This window comes from Marmota monax, unplaced genomic scaffold (assembly GCF_021218885.2).
Source record: "Marmota monax isolate L192 unplaced genomic scaffold, Marmota_monax_Labrador192_F-V1.1 WCK01_AAM20220418_F8-fsc00096, whole genome shotgun sequence".
Taxonomy (NCBI): Eukaryota; Metazoa; Chordata; class Mammalia; order Rodentia; family Sciuridae; genus Marmota; species Marmota monax.
Genome location: NW_026695236.1, coordinates 7,064,692 through 7,085,224, shown reverse-complemented (window position 1 = coordinate 7,085,224; position 20,533 = coordinate 7,064,692). Strand labels below are relative to the sequence as shown.

Genomic DNA, 20,533 nt, shown 5'->3' with positions numbered 1-20,533 from the left:
AGCAGCTAGGCCCCAGTGGGCCATTGCTGCAGTGACCTCTGAGTGTCTGAGCAGCTGGGCAATAGTGAAATGAATCCTAGAGAAACAACTTCCTAGGCTCCCCTGTGCAAGCACTGTGACTCCATGGTCTCTTCTCAAAGGAGTTTTCACTTTTTCACACCCCTGAGCCTGCAATGGGTGTGGTCTTGCTAATTCCTGAGATGCCCTCAAGGAATCTGCCTTATTGTCCTTGTGCAAAATACTTAGCTTCTCTTTGGTGGCAGTAATCTCTTCAGCAATCACACTTTCCTTGGCCCAAATTTTACATGTACTTTTCCGGCCAAACTGCAAGCTTTTAAACTTCCACTCTGCTTTCTGCTCCTGGTTATCACAGCAAATTTGGCTAAAAGCCACCAGGAACATCCATCTGAATAGTGTGTTGACTTGAATTTTCCTCCATCTGAACAATCTGCCCATCACCTTTAAATTCAGCCTCATAGAAAGTCTCAGAATATGGGGGACATGTAGACAAATTCTTTACCAAAATGAAACAATAATGACCTCACATCCAATCCCACTCCCCCTGAAACCCCCCTGAAACCACAGTCTTTTACTGTTCACAACCTTGTCAGCATTCTAGTCTTCTGAGCACCCACAAGAATTTCCCATAAAGCTCTGCTATAACATTCTGATTTCTTCAGCCTGCATCTCCAAATTTCAGTTCTAAACTCCTCTTGCAAACCAGCTCCAAAGGATACCAAACCACATGATCAGGTTAGTCACAGAAATGAACCCACCCTGATACCAATTTCTGTGCTAGTTACAATTTCTGTGTGTCACAGTGACCAAAATAACTGACAAAAACAACTTAAAGGAGGGAAAGTTTATTTTGGCTCATCATTTTGGAGGTCTCAGCCCACAATCGACTGACTATCGCTCTAGGGCCAAGGCAATAGCAGAACTTCATGATAGAGGGATGTGGCATATGAAAGCTGATCACTGCATGACAGTCAGGAAGCCGAGATATAGAGGCATCAGGGACAAAGTATAAATTCTGCAAACATATCCCCATACTTCCTCCAGCCATACCTTCTTGTCTACATATATCACTCAATATGGTAGTTCTTGCAAATTATTGCTCTATCACATGGAATAACACATTGATTAGGTTATAGCTCTCATAAGCTAATCATGAGCTTTTGGAGGACACCTCATATCCAAACCATAATGCCCAATGGTGTTAAAGGAAAATTAAAATTCTTCTTATTTTTTGACTTTATTACTGTATAATTTAGATTATTGCTTTAAGTCAGCCATGTACTATATGAATCACATGTAAGGTATAAATTACAAAACGTCTGTCCATTTGAGAAATACAGTCAGCCCAGTCTGGAGCAGTGGCACATACCTATAATCCCAGCAACTCATGAGGCTGAAGCAGGAGCACCTCAAATTCAAAGCCTGCTTCAACAACATAGCAAAACTCTCAGCCACTTTGTGAGACCCTCTTTTTAAATAAAAAGTAAAAAGAACTGGACACTCACTGGAAAAGTGCCCCAAGCTCAATGCACAGTACAAAAAAAAAAGGAAAAAAGAAAAATAAAAGAAAGAAATACAACCAGTCTAGAGACAACATAATACAGCAGTTCTAATGCCAACAGAGCTGGGTTAAATCCCAACTCTACCATTTATCAGCTATAAGATTATGCAAAAATTACCTCACCTTTGAAACATTTATTCCTCCATAAAATATAAGTACTACCTCCCTGCAGGGTGAGAGATAAATATATTAAGAACAATTATGAAATGTCTGCATTAAGATAAATGCAAAACCACCACACCCTGATTAATACTGTTCTGCTCCATGCCATTTCAACATCAAGTTATATGGAAGCTACAGAAGAGGTGTACCCACACAATATGTGTGTAAATGGAAACATTTCAATACTGGCATCCACTGGCCTCATCCTCTCTGACCCTTGTCCCAGTTTCACTGTTCTCTTTTCCGTTCCTCCAATATGAATTTCTCTTTCCTAGCATAGGATCTTGTATATGATATACCTTCTGCCTGAGCAAAAATCTCTATCACCTCACTTCTCCTAGCTCTCGTTCATCCTTCAATGTCTGCTTTAACATCATTACTGCGACAGTTCGGGATCACCACGAGCCCTGGAGTAATGCCTATTAGTCTACAGTCATTACCCTAAACCTACAGTCAGCCTGGATTCTAGGAAGAGTAGTTTCACAGACAGATCAACCCATGATGAGATCACCCCATCCTCTTAAGTGTGAGCAATTGTCCTATGAGGACATCTCCCACAAGCAGGAGCAATCATTTCATGGGAACCAGATTGCACTTCAAGTATAAGGAATTCACCAGAGCCACCAAAACATGACAATGGTCAAGGAGACTCTATCCCACCCCAGAAACCTGATAAAAGGCTTGTCCCTTCCTTTGTTTAGGGAACAACCAGATATAGCCAGCTTGCACCACAAAAGCTCTCTTTCACTTTTTCTCCTTTCTTCTCTCTCTCTCTCTCTCTCTCTCTCTCTCTCTCTCTCTCTCTCTCTCTCCCTCCCTCTCTCTCCTCTCTCCTAAGTGCCATCTGCCCTCTCCTTGAGGTAACCTCCACCAAGCAAACCTTTTCCTGTATTGGAACTCTGGCATGGTTTTGTTTTTATGGTCACTATATCAGAAGTCCTGTTTCTAGAACCATTACCACCTAGAGGATTCTCTAATATTCCAGCCTGAGGACTCCATGTGGGTCCTTTAACATCCTGTACTTCATTAAAGCACATGTTATACTTCTGATTATTTGTCATTGTCTTCTTTCCCACTAATCTATAAAGTTGAGGAGATCCTGCTTTGCTTTCAACTTATCCTCAACTATTAACAATATATGGCACATCAGAAGAGCTCAATGTTTGTGAAATGGATGTATGATTGTGCTGTTTTACAATATAATGATTAGATTCTATAGATACTATAATTCACTGCATCTGAAGGAGCCCAAGGAATTTGCCTCAAAATATGGCACCTTGGTACACTGATTACTTGAAACTAGAGGCCCTTAAAGAGGCTTTACTCTGACATTTCCTTAACTGCTAAGACAAGATTCTCCAAAGAAAATACAATTGCCTTCCATCCCCACCTTGAATTCTCGTTATCTATCACAGAAGACACGTGAGGAATGTAAACAGTTCTGGACAGACTTTGTCACAAGATACTGTCTGCCCCTTGGGCTCACTCCAATTCCAAAGATAATCATTTTACAAGCAAATTTCTCTCTCCTAGTCCATTGATTCCCCTAATAACCATTTAGGACCCCTCCAAATTTCCTACATTACTTCTTCCCTTTTCCCCAAGGAGGAAGGATATGTAAGATTTTGAAAGTTATTGAATTATTAGGAAATCACACTCATGATTCTACCCTGTGCATATTGATAAATTTGTGTCTCTTTTCTCGGTTCATTCCAGGGGACTTTCAGAGGGCAAAGGGAAAGTTTTCTTTTTGCCCCCACAGGTTTTGTAACCCAACTGCAAGTCACAGAAAGTTCCTAAAGAAAACCTGTTTTTTCTTAACCCATTTGCGCCTTCCACACAATATGAGCTGCAATAAAGATAACACCCTGGGCTTGTCAGAGTTGCACAGCTGCTTATTTTCAGCTGCAGCACTGCAAGGCAACTTGAACTAACTGACATATATTCAAGGAGAAGTAAATATTTACAAATATATAATTATTGGTTTCTGTTTACAAATTAAAACCACAATCATAAGATGCTTACTTCAGCTCTCTAATAAATATGGAAAGTACACAAGTAACAGCTTCTTTTTAAACTTTTCAATTACTTATTTTTTTCTGGTGCTGGGGATTGAATCCAGTGCCTCCTGCATGCTAAGCATGAACTCTACCACTGTGCTACACTCCCTGCCTGACACAGGCTTTAAGGAGATACTTTTTCTCGATTTCTTCATTCTTCACTCTTCCCCCAGCCCTCACCTATAGACAAAACAAAGAAAAAACAGGGACTGCATCATTCCCTTCCATAACACTTATCTGTAAATATGCTGGGAGAAGGGTCAGCACCAACTTCCATGCACAGCTTCCAGACCGCCAAAACAAGAGTATGAAAACCAATAGGTCTTTTTGTCTCACATTCTACCTTGCTGTCTAAAAGGGTGTGAAATAGTTGGGTTTTAAGTTTCCATACTATCCCACCACCACCCCACATACATACACCTTCCTTAGAAAAGTGAACAAGAGGGAGGAAAAAAATACAGATTCATCAAATTTGTGAAGTAATATTTATCTAAAACAATGTACAGTCTGCTGTGGAGAAGTATGGATGTTTGCAAGGCAAGCTTCCTTCTTTAAAAGGGGATTTATAGAAGGGTACAAAAAATGATAACACAGACTACAATAAGACACAGCCATAAGAAGTATAAAGAGAGATGTGACCACTCACACACTCTCCAGGAGATTAGGAAACTGGTCTTTGGAGGTGGCAGAGAGCAGGATGCGGCTTAAGAGATGGTTGAGACTGATAAAAAGGGAAGGGCCAATAGAGAAACATTCCAGACAATGAGAACAATGTGGGATAAGGATAAAGACAGGAAAGAAATAAGCATGTGTGGAGAATAGATTAGCAAAAGGGAATGATAGGTTGTGGGCATAAAGTGAAAAGCCTTAAATGCTATAGTATTTTGTTTTTAATAAAGCAAACAATAAGGAATTGTTACAGAGTCTAAGCAGGAGAGTATCAGAATGAAGGAGAGGTGATTAATGTGACAGCCGTGGTGCCAACAGCAGAGGGGAGAACTGGAGGAAGCTGGGAGGACAGGATGAATTGGTATACTCTTCCCCTAGTGGGGGTGTAGAGAGCAACAGGGGTGAAGGGCCCAGGAGTAAAAATAGGATAGAATCAGCCTAACTTAGGAGAGGTGAAAGAGCCCAAAATAACTGCCATCTCAAGCTTTGGGAATTTGTCTTCCTGCTTCCTCTCAGGTTCAAAATCCCTTCCTCAGAGAAACCTTGACATATAGACATTTCCATCCTCTGTCCCCACATTTATACACAGATTATCCTGCTTATTTCTTTCAAGGCAGCCATTATAATTTGTAATCTTACTTATTTAATGTTCATTTGCTTACTAACTTTTTATTTCCCAGCCCTGTGGGAAACCATGGAAGTAAATATATGAGCTTCTTTCCACTACAAGAAAGCAGAAGGGACTAAATGAAACAGATAGGAGGGGCTAGAGAGTTAGAGAAATACATGCTCGGGTCCTACTTGGGGAACTTTGGTTTTTCCTCCCTCTCTTTCACATAGACAAAAAATCCTCTTGAAAACCTTTCCTTTCTTTTCTATCCTTCTCTTATATTCAGTAAAACCTTAGGTTGAAATAAGGTAGAAAAGAACATTGCTCTTTCTCTCCCCCTCCACTCAAATGAGTTCTTCATCCCGTCCAAGCTGTGTATACAAGACAAAGATGTAAGATGCTGTGAAGAAAAGAGATCAAAGCAGTTGCAGCTGAGCAGTGAAGGAGAACTGGAAGAGCCCTTCAACCCAGAGACATGATGCTAGTGGGTCGGAGTCCCATACGGCCTATGTCAGCCAGGAGAGATCAACTGCTTTTTTTCTCTTCAATAACACTTTTGGTTTAATGGATTATGAAATGACACAGGTTCATGATAAATAATTTGAAAAAAAAAAAACCAAGAGAAATAAAGAGTAGAAAATAAAACATCACCCTTTCACCGCTGTTAATATTTTAGTTTATGTTCTTCCTCTTTTTCTCTGGGCAGCTATAAACATACTTGTAAACGTACCTCTCTCAAGGAGGGGTTGATCTTTCCCAAATAATTCCTAACACTGGGCATGGAGGTGGGGGTAGGTATTCTTGGTTTGGAATTCTCCCTCCCTTCTCCCTAATCCCTTCCTTACCTTAAAATATCACCATCAGGGCTTGGGGTGTAGCTCAGTGATAAGAGTGTGTGCTAACATGTGCAAGGCCCTGGATTAAATGCCCAATGACAAAAAAAACAAAACAAAACAAAAAACTGCCATCAAAGTAGACCACCTAACACCTCTCTTGCTATAATCATTAAGTGATGTACTAACCCCGGTTTACTTAAAAATTTTTTCTTAACAATATTTGCTTCTTACTCAACTATCACTTCAATATAACTCCTTTCAAAATCCTTGATGACTTCATTATTCTGGTCCTTTGGTTCCTTTTTTTCCTTTCCTTCAATAAGCTCATCCTCCATCTACCTTACCTAGTCATTAACCCATAGTCAAACTCTAGATTTTGGCATTCCACTTACTTATTCCCACCATACTCCCAATGTCAAGAACTCCACATCCTCTATCTTTCTAGTTCAGTCCCTCTATTATGATTCCCCAAATCCTTCAACCTTTTCTGTGACTCATAATCCACCCTTTCACTATTCCTTCTCTCCTCACATCCTCACTTTCTTCTCATTTCACTTACATCCCCTGGCCAATGAGTACAATCAATCACTCCCTTACAATGTCCCTTACTCACTAGGTCTCTCTTTCACTTTGTTGTACTCATTTGGTTAAAGGGAAGTCAACCTTTTCAAAATTGAAAAGAACTCTCCACCAATTCTACAGTCATATCCAAGAAACCAAATGCAGTCAGAGAACATACAGCCATGCTAATTGGACTTCAAAACTGTTCTGCATCCAAATTCTTTTTTCCCTAGTCCATTTACTTTCCCTCTTTACTAGAGGAGCATTTGTGTTCTTTCTCCTGCTCACTCTTGCCTAATGATTTTCCATTTTATTTCACTGAAAAAACAGACACATTCTGAAAAACAGTGCCCAAACTCTAACCACACTCCTTCTTACCTTCATCTGTGCCTGTATAATGTACCTTTCCCCAGCATTACTATAGTCAAATTACTCATTCTTGTTTTTTCACTAGATCCTCTTGCCTATGCAAGGATATTTCACTAGCAATTCTATTTCTTTTTTGCACGATTACTTTATCATTCTCTGGGGATCCTTTCCTTTTTAGCATACATTCTTTCTCCCATCTTTAAAATGAGACCCCACTTCTCCTTCCATCTGTCACATCATATCTCTACATCACTTTTACAGCAAAATTCCTCAAAAGATTACCTGCCCTCACAGCCTCAACTCAGCTCCCTCCATTCTCTCTTGCATCTACTTCAATTAGGTTTTTCATCACCCACAGAAACTGATCGTCACCCTCAACTCTATATGGCTAAATCTAGTCTCCACCGTGAAATGCCCTCTTGCAGGGCATCACAGTCTCCTGGTTTTCCTCCTCCGACTATTCCTTCTCAGTCCCTTTAATTGGTCATTTCCTTGACTTCTAAATACCACAATATTGAGAAGACCATCTTTAAAAGAAAAGAACATTTTACCAACGTTTTTGACCTCTTCCAGACTCATGGTTTTACAGACCATCTGCAAACCGACAGCTTTAAATGTTTATTTCCTGCTCCACCTTTCTTCTGAACTCCTGACTCAGATATATCTGGAGGCAAGTTCCTCATCTCCTACCTTTCCCAAACTAACTCTCTTTCAGCCTTCCGAATCTTAGTAAATGACAACTCCATCCTTCCAGCTACTCAGGACAAAAACATTGAAGTCATCTTCACCTCCTCATCTCACACCACAGATCCAACTCATCAACTATATCTCTCAGCATTACCTTCAATAGTATCCAGAACTCACACTTTCATTGCTACTACATAATCTAAGCTACCATTGCACCATGGTCTCTAATCTGAATTTTTGCAATAGACTAGTCTTCCCATATCTATCCTACTTTGTCTATTCTCAACACAAAAATCAGAGAATATCTATTAAAATATTGGTCAGATGCCACTCTTCTGCCCCAGAAGCTCCAAAGACTTTTCATCTCATTCTAAATAAAGGCTAAATTCCTAACAATAGCCCATATGTCCCACCACAATCTGGCCCCTTTATCTCTTCTCTGCCCTCTTCCCTTTCTATTCCCTCCTTGGACACTGCCTACCAGCTGCACTGGCCTAATAGTTGCTCCTGCTAGGCACATACTTCTTACCTCAGGGTTTTTTGTACTTGATTTTCTCTGTGCCTCATGCCTAGAATAGTGTCTAGCACACTAGGCCCTCAATTAAAACACATTTTTCTTTTTTTTTTAAGTGAACCTGGCTTGTTAGTGCACACCTGTAATCCCAGCTATCAAAGAGGCTAGGATTAGAGGATTCCAAATTCAAGGCCAGCCTGAGACCTATCTCAAAATAAAATGAAAAGGGCAGGGCCTACAACTCGCTGATAGAGTACTTGCCTAGCATGCACAAGACCCTGGTTTCAATTCCCTGTTACACAATACAGGAAAACTAACTAAGTGAATTTGGAGACATTTGCTATAGTTTGGATGCAGTTTGTCCCCCCAAGGGAAGCTTGGTTCTCCTCAGAGGTAGAAACTTTAAGAAGTAGAGCCTAGTGGGAAGCAATTCGGTTATCTGGGGATATTGCCCTCAGAAGGGATTAATTCATGGAGTGAGCTTTCATGACAATGGCTGTTATAGAAGAAAAAGACTGGCCCCTCCATGCTCTCTGCTTCCTGTTTCACCAAGTGATCTCTCCCTCTCACACATGCTCCTGCAGTGATGTGATTTAGCCAGAGGTGACCTTGCCAGCATCATGCTGCTTGGACTTTCATCCTTCATTGCTGTGAGATAAATAAACCTTTTCTCTTTATCAAATACTTAACCTCAGGTATTTTGTTATAGCAACCAAAAATAATAATACAACATCGTACATTCAGATTTCTATTTTTTTCATTTATCATTAATGAATGAAAAATTTCCTCCATTGTCAAACATACCTAAAGACAATAATTTTTAATTATCAATAATATCTTATTTAATAGCTAAACCATTAATTATTTAAATTTTGGATTGAAAAACCAGGAGATTTTACAAATAGTATTTTTGGACATTTCCTCCTTTTGATCTTTCTGAAGTTCAGTTGTTTCACTTCTAAAAATTAGGGTATCTACTTTACAAGGTTGTTGTAAAGACAATGTGGAAAGAGAAACAGAGAAATGAGTTTTGCTACTACTTCTTAAAACAGGAGGCATTGTGATGTCAATGAAAAATCATGGATCTCGGAAGCAACAGATTAAAATGTGACTCACAATACTGTCCTTTAAAAGCCTCATGAACCTCAATTAAATGATCTATTAATCATTTATTTCAAAATATTATAATAATTATAAACAGATATTTAAAAGAGTTTAGTAAAATACTTGGCCAAGAGTACATAATCAATAAATGTTCATTCATTCATTGTTAGTAAAACAAAAATACCTGAGAATTTTTTTAACACTCTACCATTGAGTTATACCCCCAGCCCTTATTATTTTTATTATTTTGAGATAGGGTCTCACTAAGTTGCCCAGACTGGCCTTGAATTTAAAACTGTCCCGCCTTAGCCTCCCATGTAACTGGAATTACAGGCATGTGATACCATGCCTGGCTTAACTAGGATTTTTTCTACTACAACTTTTTTTTTTTTTTAAGACATGTCTTACTATGTAGATCAAGATGATCTCAAATACATGGGCTCAAGTTATTCTCCCATCTCAGCCTCCTGAGTGCTGGGATTACAGGCTCATGCCACCATGCCCAGCTTAGTAACTAGGATTTTTAAACTTATGAATAAAAATGAAAAAAGATTTTTATATTCTCCAATCACATACATATTTTTAAATACATAATAAAAAATACCAATGAAGAAAGTTCTTTTCAAACAATTTCCCACCATTTAACAAAGCACACTTAAAATTTTTATATAAATCTCTAAATCAATTTTTTCATTATAAAAAGGCAAATCAATTGTTTTTAATTATTGAATGGATAATATATATATGAATAATATATATAATATACATGCATATATATGACAATGACAAGTTTAATAAGAAAAAGAGATTTGCCTCACTTAGGAATATTTTTTGAAGTAATCTGAGTTGTAGCCATATGAATACTAAGAAATAACAAAAGTTTCAGTGTTTTTCCATGTTTTTCAGAGATAAATTTGAGTATTGAAATGGTCAACAAGTATAATTTAAGGTCCTTCTGAACGTAATCATCTCTATGTTCCCAGGATTGAGCCCAGTGCCTGAATTATAAAAGGTATTAGATATAAGTACAGAGGTGGAAGGTGAGTGGGTGGTTAAGTGACTTGTGTATAACAGTCATCATAGTCAGGAGTGCTGTATTTCCTTCTAGGCACTCAAAGTCAATACTTTTTGTCTCCCACCCTGTACTTAAGTGCATTTAACAGTGCTGAACAAGGAATTCTGAAAGGAAATGATATATGTCATTTACAGGTTGGAGCATTTACATTAGACCTACCATGTTCTTTATCCACTGCTTCGGTTATCATGAAAGCATACATTGAGATGAGGCTTCCATCAACTACTCAATCTCTGAGTGAATGAATAAAGTCCCTTGATCACTCCACTGAAAATATATGAAAACTCATATTTTTCTTGGATTAAGTCACTAAAATTTTGGAGTTTTGTATAGCAGCATAACTAGCCTATCCTGACCAGTAAAACAAACAAGGTCATGACATTCATTTTAAAAGTAGAAACTCTTCCACTTATATTCAGAAAAAACAAAATGGATAAGCAGTATAGCTTGAGGATGTAATTTCTCTGTAACACCCTTCCCTAGTCTATAAAGTGTGATAATAATAGCATCTACTTCATAGGACAGTTATAGAGATTAGATAAGCAAATGTCAATCAAGTTTGTAGCATGGGACCTAGGGCATATAAAGTTCCCATATGGTACCATAAGTAGTAGCAAGCAGATCATCATTACTAGTGTATTACACACCTATGTAATGCATGTTTCATTACTATTACTCTATTTTAATCTATGGTCACTTTTTGAAATTCAGAATATCCTTGTAATGATCTACCCCTGGATACACTGAGCACACCTGTAATCCCAGCAATTTGGGAGGCTAAGGTAAGAGGATTGTTAAGTTCAAAGCCAGCAACAGCAATTTATCGAGGCCTTACCTCAAAATAAATACTAAAAAAGGCTGAGAATGTGGTTCAGTAGTTAAACACCCCTGGTTCAATCCCTGATACAAAAAAAAAAAAAAAAGAACTACTATACTTACTATTATATATAATTATAATGTACATTTAAAAATTATAAAACAAAGAACTACCATGTAAGGCACTAGAATGAAGACAAATAGGAAATACCATTAAGGTTTTAGAATCATAGGATTCTCCTTCGTTTCTCCATTCACCCATAACCAAATAAACTTTAAAATCACAGAAAATACTCTTGTCATAAATATTATACCAGTAATAGAAGCAACTAATTTTTAATTTACAAACACTTTATATGACATGGGTCTGTATCTTAATTTAGATGAAAAAACTGTTTAGGTTCAATTCACCAAGGGTAATTAGTGTTAGGGCAAAATCCAGAATTGTGCCATATCCCCACTACTCCTATGCAGTACCTATAGGAGGCACTCGGTGAACAGAAATATAGGTGAATCAGAAATCATCAGATCCAATCCTCCTATCTTACAAATCAGTACAATTAAAATCTAAAGAGAGAAACAACTTGCCCAAGATCATCACATGAATTAGTGGCAAAATACTAGAACCAAAACTGAAAATGTTTTAAGCATCTAAATCTTCAAAAACACAAAGTCCCAGCAAAATGCTGACAGGAAAATATAACAAAGATTGTGAAAAACCTAATCTTTACTGAAATTATACTTTAGCACTAGCTGCAACATTAAAAACTCAGCTATCAGAAAGATGGTATCAGATATACTACTGTTGTCAAGAAGAGAAGAATATGGGCTGGGGATGTGGCTCAAGCGGTAGCGCGCTCGCCTGGCATGCTTGCGGCCCAGGTTCGATCCTCAGCACCACATACAAACAAAGATGTTGTGTCCACTGAGAACTAAAAAAAAAATAAATAAATATTAAAAAATTCTCTCTCACTGTCACTCTCTCTTAAAAAAAAAAAAAAAAGAATGTCCCAAAATCCTAAAAGGATATTCATTACCATATTTTCCCTCCACACTTTACCAGAACTCAAAATAGCATAAAAATAAGAGATATAGTTTGATATGTTTCTTTTGATGTCAAAGTTGATATGTTGGAAAACTATTTCAAACAAGAAAAAATGCTAATTCCTGTGCCATAAGTCTATTAAATTATCTCCCATTGATAAAGTCACATATGTAGTATTTATGTAAAAGAATAGTTCTCACAGATTTTCATATTTTCCACAATATTATATTTATATTAATATATCATTTCTATTTAGCTATAAGAAATGATTTAAATATTTTGAGTGAAGAGGGATTAAAGCATTAAGAAACTGCAAGATTAAAAAAAAACACTTTACTGTTTACTAAGTGATATGCACTGTGCTAAATAAGTACTTTAAACATACTACCTCATTTTACAACATACCCATGAGATAGTAGTGTAATTATGCACCTTTTGCTGATTATGAAAATATGGGCTGCCTCAGAGAAACACGTCAAGTTCACTGAGAAAATGGCAAAACAGAATTCATTCTCAAACCTATTTGTCCCTAAAGGCAGTAGTCTTAACTACTGTCATATTCAATCTCTATCAGTTCCCCACCTTCCATAATTTAGATCAAGATCAATCCATCATATTTAAGGGGTGGTTTACATGATCTCTAAGGCCTCTTCCAAAAATGATTTTGTATCACCAAACACAGAAATCAGTTCAGAATTCACCCAATATTTGGGATAACTCCAGGCTTCAGAGAAAGGTTGTCAGTAGAAGCCAAAATTAGAGGATGATATAGTTTGGATCTACAATGTCCCCTAAGGCCTGTGTGCTAAAGACTTGGTCTCTAGCTGATGGTACTATTGGAAAGTGATGGGAACTTTAGAAGAGGGGACTAGCTGGAGGAAAAAGGTTACTGGGCAGATGACCTTGAAGGGTATATTGGTTCCTAGGTCCTACCCACCCTTCTCTGTTTCTTGGCTACCATGAGGTGAGCACTTTGCTCCACCATATACTCCCCACCATTTTTGCCTTGCCACAGGCCCAAAAGCAATGGAGCCTGCCAACCATGATCTAAAACCTCTGAAACCACGAGCCAAAATTAATCTTTCCTCCTCTAAGTTATTCAACTCAGATATTCTGTCACAGTGACAGAGAGTTGACTAACACAAAAAGAGAAAAAAGAGAGAGAGTGAGGATAAGGAAAAAGATCAGTATTGATATGTCTTTCCAAGGGACCCAATACATTTTACTAGGCATTGGGGCCATTATGGCAAAGTTGAAAAGCAGAACCTAGAACAGGAACTGAAAGCAAAACCACGAGGGATGTACATAAATCAAAAGTTTAGCCCAGTGATATGATCATCTCACCAACAATTAAGAAATGAGTTATAGAAGACTGTACAAGAGTTAGCGGCCATGAGTCTAATGCTGGGCCAAAACAGAATTCTAACAGGGACCATGATCACTAATTAAATAGGAATGGTCAGGAACCACTGGTTGACCTCCAGTTTCAAGAAAAGGCATTTCACCATGGTCCTGCTTTTGGATTAGTCTAAAATGTATAAAACTATGAAGAGTTCCTTAAATTCTTATGTTCCCAGAATTATACATGTGCTTTTCATGTTTTACCACATTTAACCCTGACAAAAACTTTGGTAGATATGATGGTTAAGTTTTATATGTCAACTTGGCCATGCCACAGTGCCCAGATATTGGATCAAAGGTTTATTCTGGATGTTTCTGTGAAGGTATTTTTATGGGTGAGATTAACATTCAAATTAGTCAAGCTGATTACCCTCCCCAACTAGAATAGTTTTCATTTAATCAGTTGAAGGCCTAATGGAAAAAGAAAGACATTTCCTCAGCAAGAAGGAATTCTGGCTTTCGCCAACAGGCTACCTACCATCTATGGGTCCAAACTAAAACTCTTCCCTGGGTCACCAGCCTGCCAACCTACCAGACTGCCTAGCAGATTTTGGATTTACTATGCCTCCACAATTGCATTAGCCAATTCCTTAGTATAAATCTCTCAAGATCAGTATCTCTTTCTCTGACTCTCTCTCTCTCTCTCTCTCTCTCTCTCTCTCTCTCTCTCTCTCTCTCACACACACACACACACACACACACACACACAATTATAAGAAACCAAAATTAATACAGTAAATTTTGTTCCCTATTTTGCTACTGAGGAAAAAGACTGACAGGATCCATTCCTCCTGCCCACTACATTACATAGTGAAATGACCTCAGAACTCATATTATAGCCTGAGAGGTTTGGATGGGAGAGAAAATCAATAGTGGTAAAAATTGTAATGACAAGTCAAGAATCTCAGAGTCCTTTATGACAATGGCATTACACACATACCCAGAGCCATCATGTACCTAAGTGATGTGGGCATGTCATTCCTCTGATCTCCTGATTCAGTTATTTCAGGTAAAAGAAATTAAATATTCCTACTCAATCAACATTTGAAGACTTTGGAAAAGAAGGAAAAATAATTAGCAAAAAAATGGAAGAGTAAGATATAAAAATAAAAATTGTTTGTGGTTATACATTTGTTTATGCTCTCTTTAGTCAGTCATTCACTCCCTTAATTATTACTGTCAACTTTTTTTATTTGTTTTAATTCGTTACACATGACAGTATACTATGTTAACTTAAAAATTATTTTGTGCTTTATAAATACATGTACTTTTTTTTAAACAAAAGTTTATTCTCCCCCCTCCCCAGTACTGGGGATTAAACTCAGGGGTGCTCTACCACTGAGCTACATCCCCAGCTCTTTTTTATTTTTTATTTTTAGACAGGGTCTAAGTTGCCCAGGCTTCCCTCAAATTTGTGCCTCCTGCCTCAGCCTCCTGAGTCCCTGGGATTACAGGCATGCACCACCACTTCCAGCACAAAAGTTTACTCTTAAATGTACACAAAACTCCAAGAAAACAACTCATTTTAGCCATAAGTGGCAAAAGATATTATAGCAAAGAATCCATATATCTAGGAATGGATTCAAGTGTCATCATTTTCTTGCTAGATTTATTAAGTCCACCTGTGGCCAGATCCCCCACCCCCACCCCAACTTTCAATGGGGTGGGGGGTGAGGGAAATTCTCCTTAAATTTCTTCATTTCCTTTTTTTTTTAAATTTTTTATTGTTGGTTGTTCAAAACATTACATAGTTCTTGATATATCATATTTCACACTTTGATTCAAGTGGGTTATGAACTCCCATTTTTACCCTATATACAGATTGTAGAATCACATCAGTTACACATCCATTGATTTACATATTGCCATACTAGTGTCTGTTGTGTTCTGCTGCCTTTCCTATCCTCTACTATCCCCCCTCCCCTCCCCTCCCCTCTTCTCTCTCTACCCCCTCTACTGTCATTCATTTCTCCCCCTTGTATTATTTTTCCCTTTCCCCTCACTTCCTCTTCTATGTACTTTTGTATAACCCTGAGGGTCTCCTTCCATTTCCATGCAATTTCCCTTCTCTCTCCCTTTCCCTCCCACCTCTCATCCCTGTTTAATGTTAATCTTCTTCTCATGCTCTTCATCCCTACTCTGTTCTTAGTTACTCTCCTTATATCAAAGAAGACATTTGGCATTTGTTTTTTAGGGATTGGCTAGCTTCACTTAGCATAATCTGCTCTAATGCCATCCATTTCCCCGCAAATTCTATGATTTTGTCATTTTTTAATGCAGAGTAATACTCCATTGTGTATAAATGCCACATTTTTTTTATCCATTCGTCTATTGAAGGGCATCTAGGTTGGTTCCACAGTCTTGCTATTATGAATTGTGCTGCTATGAACATCGATGTAGCAGTGTCCCTGTAGCATGCTCTTTTTAGGTCTTTAGGGAATAGACCGAGAAGGGGAATAGCTGGGTCAAATGATGGCTCCATTCCCAGCTTTCCAAGAAATCTCCATACTGCTTTCCAAATTGGCTGCACCAATTTGCAGTCCCACCAGCAATGTACAAGTGTACCCTTTTCCCCACATCCTCGCCAGCACTTGTTGTTGTTTGACTTCATAATGGCTGCCAATCTTACTGGAGTGAGATGGTATCTTAGGGTGGTTTTGATTTGCATTTCTCTGACTGCTAGAGATGGTGAGCATTTTTTCATGTACTTGTTGATTGACTGTATGTCCTCCTCTGAGAAGTGTCTGTTCAGGTCCTTGGCCCATTTGTTGATTGGGTTGTTTGTTCTCTTATTGTCTAACTTTTTGAGTTCTTTGTATACTCTGGATATTAGGGCTCTATCTGAAGTGTGAGGAGTAAAGATTTGTTCCCAGGGTGTAGGCTCCCTATTTACCTCTCTTATTGTTTCTTTTGCTGAGAAAAAACTTTTTAGTTTGAGTAGGTCCCATTCGTTGATTCTAGTTATTAACTTTTGTGCTATGGGTGTCCTATTGAGGAATTTGGAGCCCGACCCAACCGAATGTAGATCGTAGCCAACTTTTTCTTCTATCAGATGGCGTGTCTCTGATTTGATATCATGCTAAGCAGGAAATGTGAATCAGGCGGTATAGCGATACCAGACTTCAAACTATACTTCAGAGCAATAGTAACAAAAACAGCATGGTACTGGTACCAAAACAGGATGGTGGACCAATGGTACAGAATAGAGGACACAGAAACCAATCCACAAAACTACAACTATCTTATATTTGATAAAGGGGCTAAAAGCATGCAATGGAGGAAGGATAGCATCTTCAACAAATGGTGCTGGGAAAACTGGAAATCCATTTCCTCTTTTTATTTCTGCTTGAAAGCCTCCTCATCCATCTCCTTGGTCTGCTGCTTGGGCTGTTTAAGGGACTCTTCTTGGCACCTTTGTGACTAAACATGGCATCTCTGCCCCTTCCCCAAACACTCCTCCTAAACCAGAAACAGAAAAAGCTTACACTTTTGATAGGCTCTTGTAGGTCCTGAAGAGTGCTATCTAGCAGGAAGGACATGTATAAAACACTAAGTGTGCAGGATTAAAATAAGATGATCTAAACTGGCCTAAAGAAGTCATGGTTTGACAGAAAAGGTAACATTTCCTCTGGGATAGAAGGATAAGTTTAACTAGTGGAAAAGAAGTGTGGAATTCCAGACAGAATTTCTAAACAGTAAAATTCACTGAAGCCTGTGTTCTATGTTACTGAAAGAGTAAATGTGTTTGCAAGTAGAAGCAGGAGACTATGGCAGGACAGAAAGCTGGAAAGGCCAGAGAGGTTATATGGTGAGAAACAATGGAATCCATGCCAAGGAATTTGGCCTTTATCCTGCAAGCATTCAAAGATATGAAGGATTTCTAAGGAGGAGAGAAACAAAGCTATTAGCTAAGCCTTTTTACAGAGACCATTCCATAAAACCACATCCTTTATGTGTATATAAGGACTTCTGGGACTAGCATGGTCACCTAGATGAGATAATTATAGATAAAGGAAACATTATAAAGTTTGAAAAAGTTAAACCCTAAATGAAAATTGAGGCTTATACGTTTATTATTAAAAGATATAAAAGTATATGTGCTTTACTAAAAAAAATTGAAGTTGAATTTACACAGTCCCATATAAAAATCTATGATCCTGAAATTGACAACTATTATACGTGCAATTATGCAATAAATATGTATGGAATTTTTTTCTCAAAAATAAAAAGCTCAATTGGAGTTGATATAAGGATACTTATTATTATGGTAATAAATACATGTGTGGGATCTTTGCCCTAATGTATAAACTAAATATAAACTAGTGAGCAAAGTTTGGCTGGGTAAAGAGCCCTGTGCTGGGATCTAACTAGTGAGTGACATGGCCAGGTGCTTGAAATGTGAGGGGATTAGCCAATTGAAGATGAATGAAGATTATCATGAGTGATAATGTTAATGAAACACATAAAACAGAGAGCTCCAGATAAAAGAGTCAGGGGAGGCCACCCTGGAGTACCTAACATGGCTTCTTCTTCATGTCCTGAAATGACAAGCTTCACCCAACTAGTTTCCCTCTAAGCTAGTTCCCCCAAGGAGCTCTTAACTTTCCTCAGTAAAGTATTAGACACAGTGGTCCTTGTCAATTTGCAAATGAGGAAGCTATGTCAGAGACAGTTAAAGGCATTACCCAAGAAAAACACTCTTGTTTCCTGGTATCTCTGCTAAAATTAAAACACTTTCTCTTCCTAAATCCAAATTCAATTTTCTGTGTTAAAATTTTTTGCTTATAAATTATTCTACAAATTCATGCCATTCCTTTATTTTAAATTCCTATGCAATTCAGATGGGTCAGTAACCATACATTTATTAAGTGCCTGCTTCAGACTTGCTACTCTGCTAGGGATATGTCATCTGCTCCCATTTAACCATTACCATAACCCCAGAAAATCAAGAAAATAAGTTCAGCAACAAACTGTAACCTGCCAAGATCACAGAGCTACCAGGGTAGAATCCTGGTCTGACTCCTAATGCCAAGATCAGACCCTTGCACTCCTTCTAATCCCTATCTTTAGGCTCCTGGAAATGTAGAATCATTAGAATTCCCTGTCATTTCACATAGGATGTACTTTTCCATTTAGACTTGTGGGGTAATACCAAATGCCATAAGCCAACCATAAAAGCACTCATAAATCCTGTCTTAGAACTGTAAACTCAAGTCACAGATTAGAGTCAGTGACCCCAAAACCCACCTCAAATCCTGCCATATGCCTATAACTTCTTTTACAGGCACAGGCCTTGTGTTCAGTCTGATAGGGAACAGGGACAGCCAAAAACTCTTAATGAAAGGCCCACAAAATCATCTTTGAGATGATCCTGAAATGACAAGCTATCATTTTAGATTGCATTAATATTCTATATTATCTAATAGGTACAGACATTAGAACTTGTATTTAGGGACTGCCTTGGGGCAAAAGATGACAGTCACCAAAGACTAAGGACCAGGGTTGGCATTCAATAATTTGAATTTAGAAGTCAAAGGAGTTTAGATTGAGGAACCCTCTAAGAGCTAGGGGAATTTAAGTGACTGCTGTGGCCAATTACAGAGAGACTGAATGAAAAGGATGGTGCACTTGGACTTCAGACTGTGAGAGAATAAGTTTCCGTTGTTTCAAAGACAGAAAAATAAGGATGCCAGGAATGGTATTAAATTATTGGTAGTGGGAGGAGAAATTTTAAATTTGGGGACTTGAGCCCATCCTCTGGAATGTGTAAACCAAAGACTGGACAGTCCTAGGTATCAGGGAGTCTGAAGTTCAGAGTGAGCTCCAATGCCCGGACTCTACCGGACCGAGGTCCCAGCGGTTGGGACTCGGGAACTCGAAGCTTCCCCGCCCCCTCCCACCCCCTTACCTTCTGTTGGAAATAAAAAACTGAGTAATTCTTGGCTACAGAGGACCGGGATGCGGGGTTGGTTGGCAAGTGCAGGCTGCTGAGGGTCCTTAGTACCCGCCGGGAGTCTATACAGGTCCCGGGTGCCAAGAAAACCAGGAGCAAGAGCAGGAGGGCTGGGCAACCCATGGCTCAGGTTGGCGGCAGCAGCGCGGGTGTGAAGGCGAGAGGGACACGGGCAGCCGCGCTTAGCCTAAGCCCGGCCCCAGCCCGCAGCTCCGCCCGCTGCAGACCGGCTCCTCCCCCGGGAAACCCAAAGCCTGCCAGCTTCTCAGCCTCGCCACCACTTGTCCCCGAGGGCGCCGCCTCCACCCCACTTCCCTCTCGTGCCATCCTCTCCTTGGAGCCCACCTTCACTGAGGTCACACCACCAGTCGGCCCTTATCAGGCCAGGGTCTGTACCCCATCCCAATCTGCAGTGCCCCCCAAGCCCACCTCTTCTCCAGGTCACGCTGTAACCTCTGCCTTTATTGTCACCGCCAAACCCTGCCCCGGCCACCTTAGTTCCTCTGCAACACTCCCAGTCCTCCTCCGCAAATCCCACTAATGTTTAAAGATAGCTACCATAACAATTTACGGACGGCTGACTGCATGCCAGTATGTCACTAGACATGATGGCACGCATCTAACTCAACCACCACAGCAATTCCTTGTCTAGTGTACGACTCTTATTCCCACTCATAGATGAAGAAACTGGGTCACTCAGGTAGCAGGAAGTAAAGCACTGCTTCGGACCGCTCAGGCCTCCAAAGACTGCGCTCCTAGCATCTCACCTTCATTATGCCCGCCTAACGGGACCCTCTGTTCTAGGGTCTCCCCAGACCTCCGTATTGTCCGCAACCCCATGCCTTAGCGAGCCAGGTTTCGGTCCCTCCTTGCTGGTTACGCCCCCCTTTCTTCTCTCAGCTCCAGGAAACCCACTCCAGGCTGCGCCTCCCGCCGCTGTAGTCTCCCTTCCTCCGCCGGAGGTCCTGCTACGCTTCCGAACAGCGCCCCCTCCTGTCTTCCCGGCAGCGCCAACCCCATCCACTCGGCTTCAATTCCCTCTTCCTCACCAGGCCAGACCCCAATCCGAGGGCGCTCCCACCCACTCCCTCC

General features: G+C 39.5%; 1 protein-coding gene across 2 annotated transcripts in view; it reads right to left on the bottom strand.

The window, feature by feature from the left end:
* Positions 1 to 20,454, bottom strand: part of Prcp (prolylcarboxypeptidase) — an 81,113-nt gene extending 60,659 nt beyond the window's left edge. The window contains exon 1 of one of the 2 annotated variants that reach the window (XM_046439363.2): positions 20,209 to 20,454. In XM_046439363.2, the coding sequence (XP_046295319.1) occupies positions 20,209 to 20,214 (6 nt within the window). In that variant the 5' untranslated portion in view covers positions 20,215 to 20,454. Of the gene's footprint in view, positions 1 to 19,396; positions 19,626 to 20,208 lie in introns of those variants that run through there. The other variant, XM_046439362.2, reaches the window with a different exon arrangement.
* Positions 20,455 to 20,533: the final 79 nt, after the last annotated feature.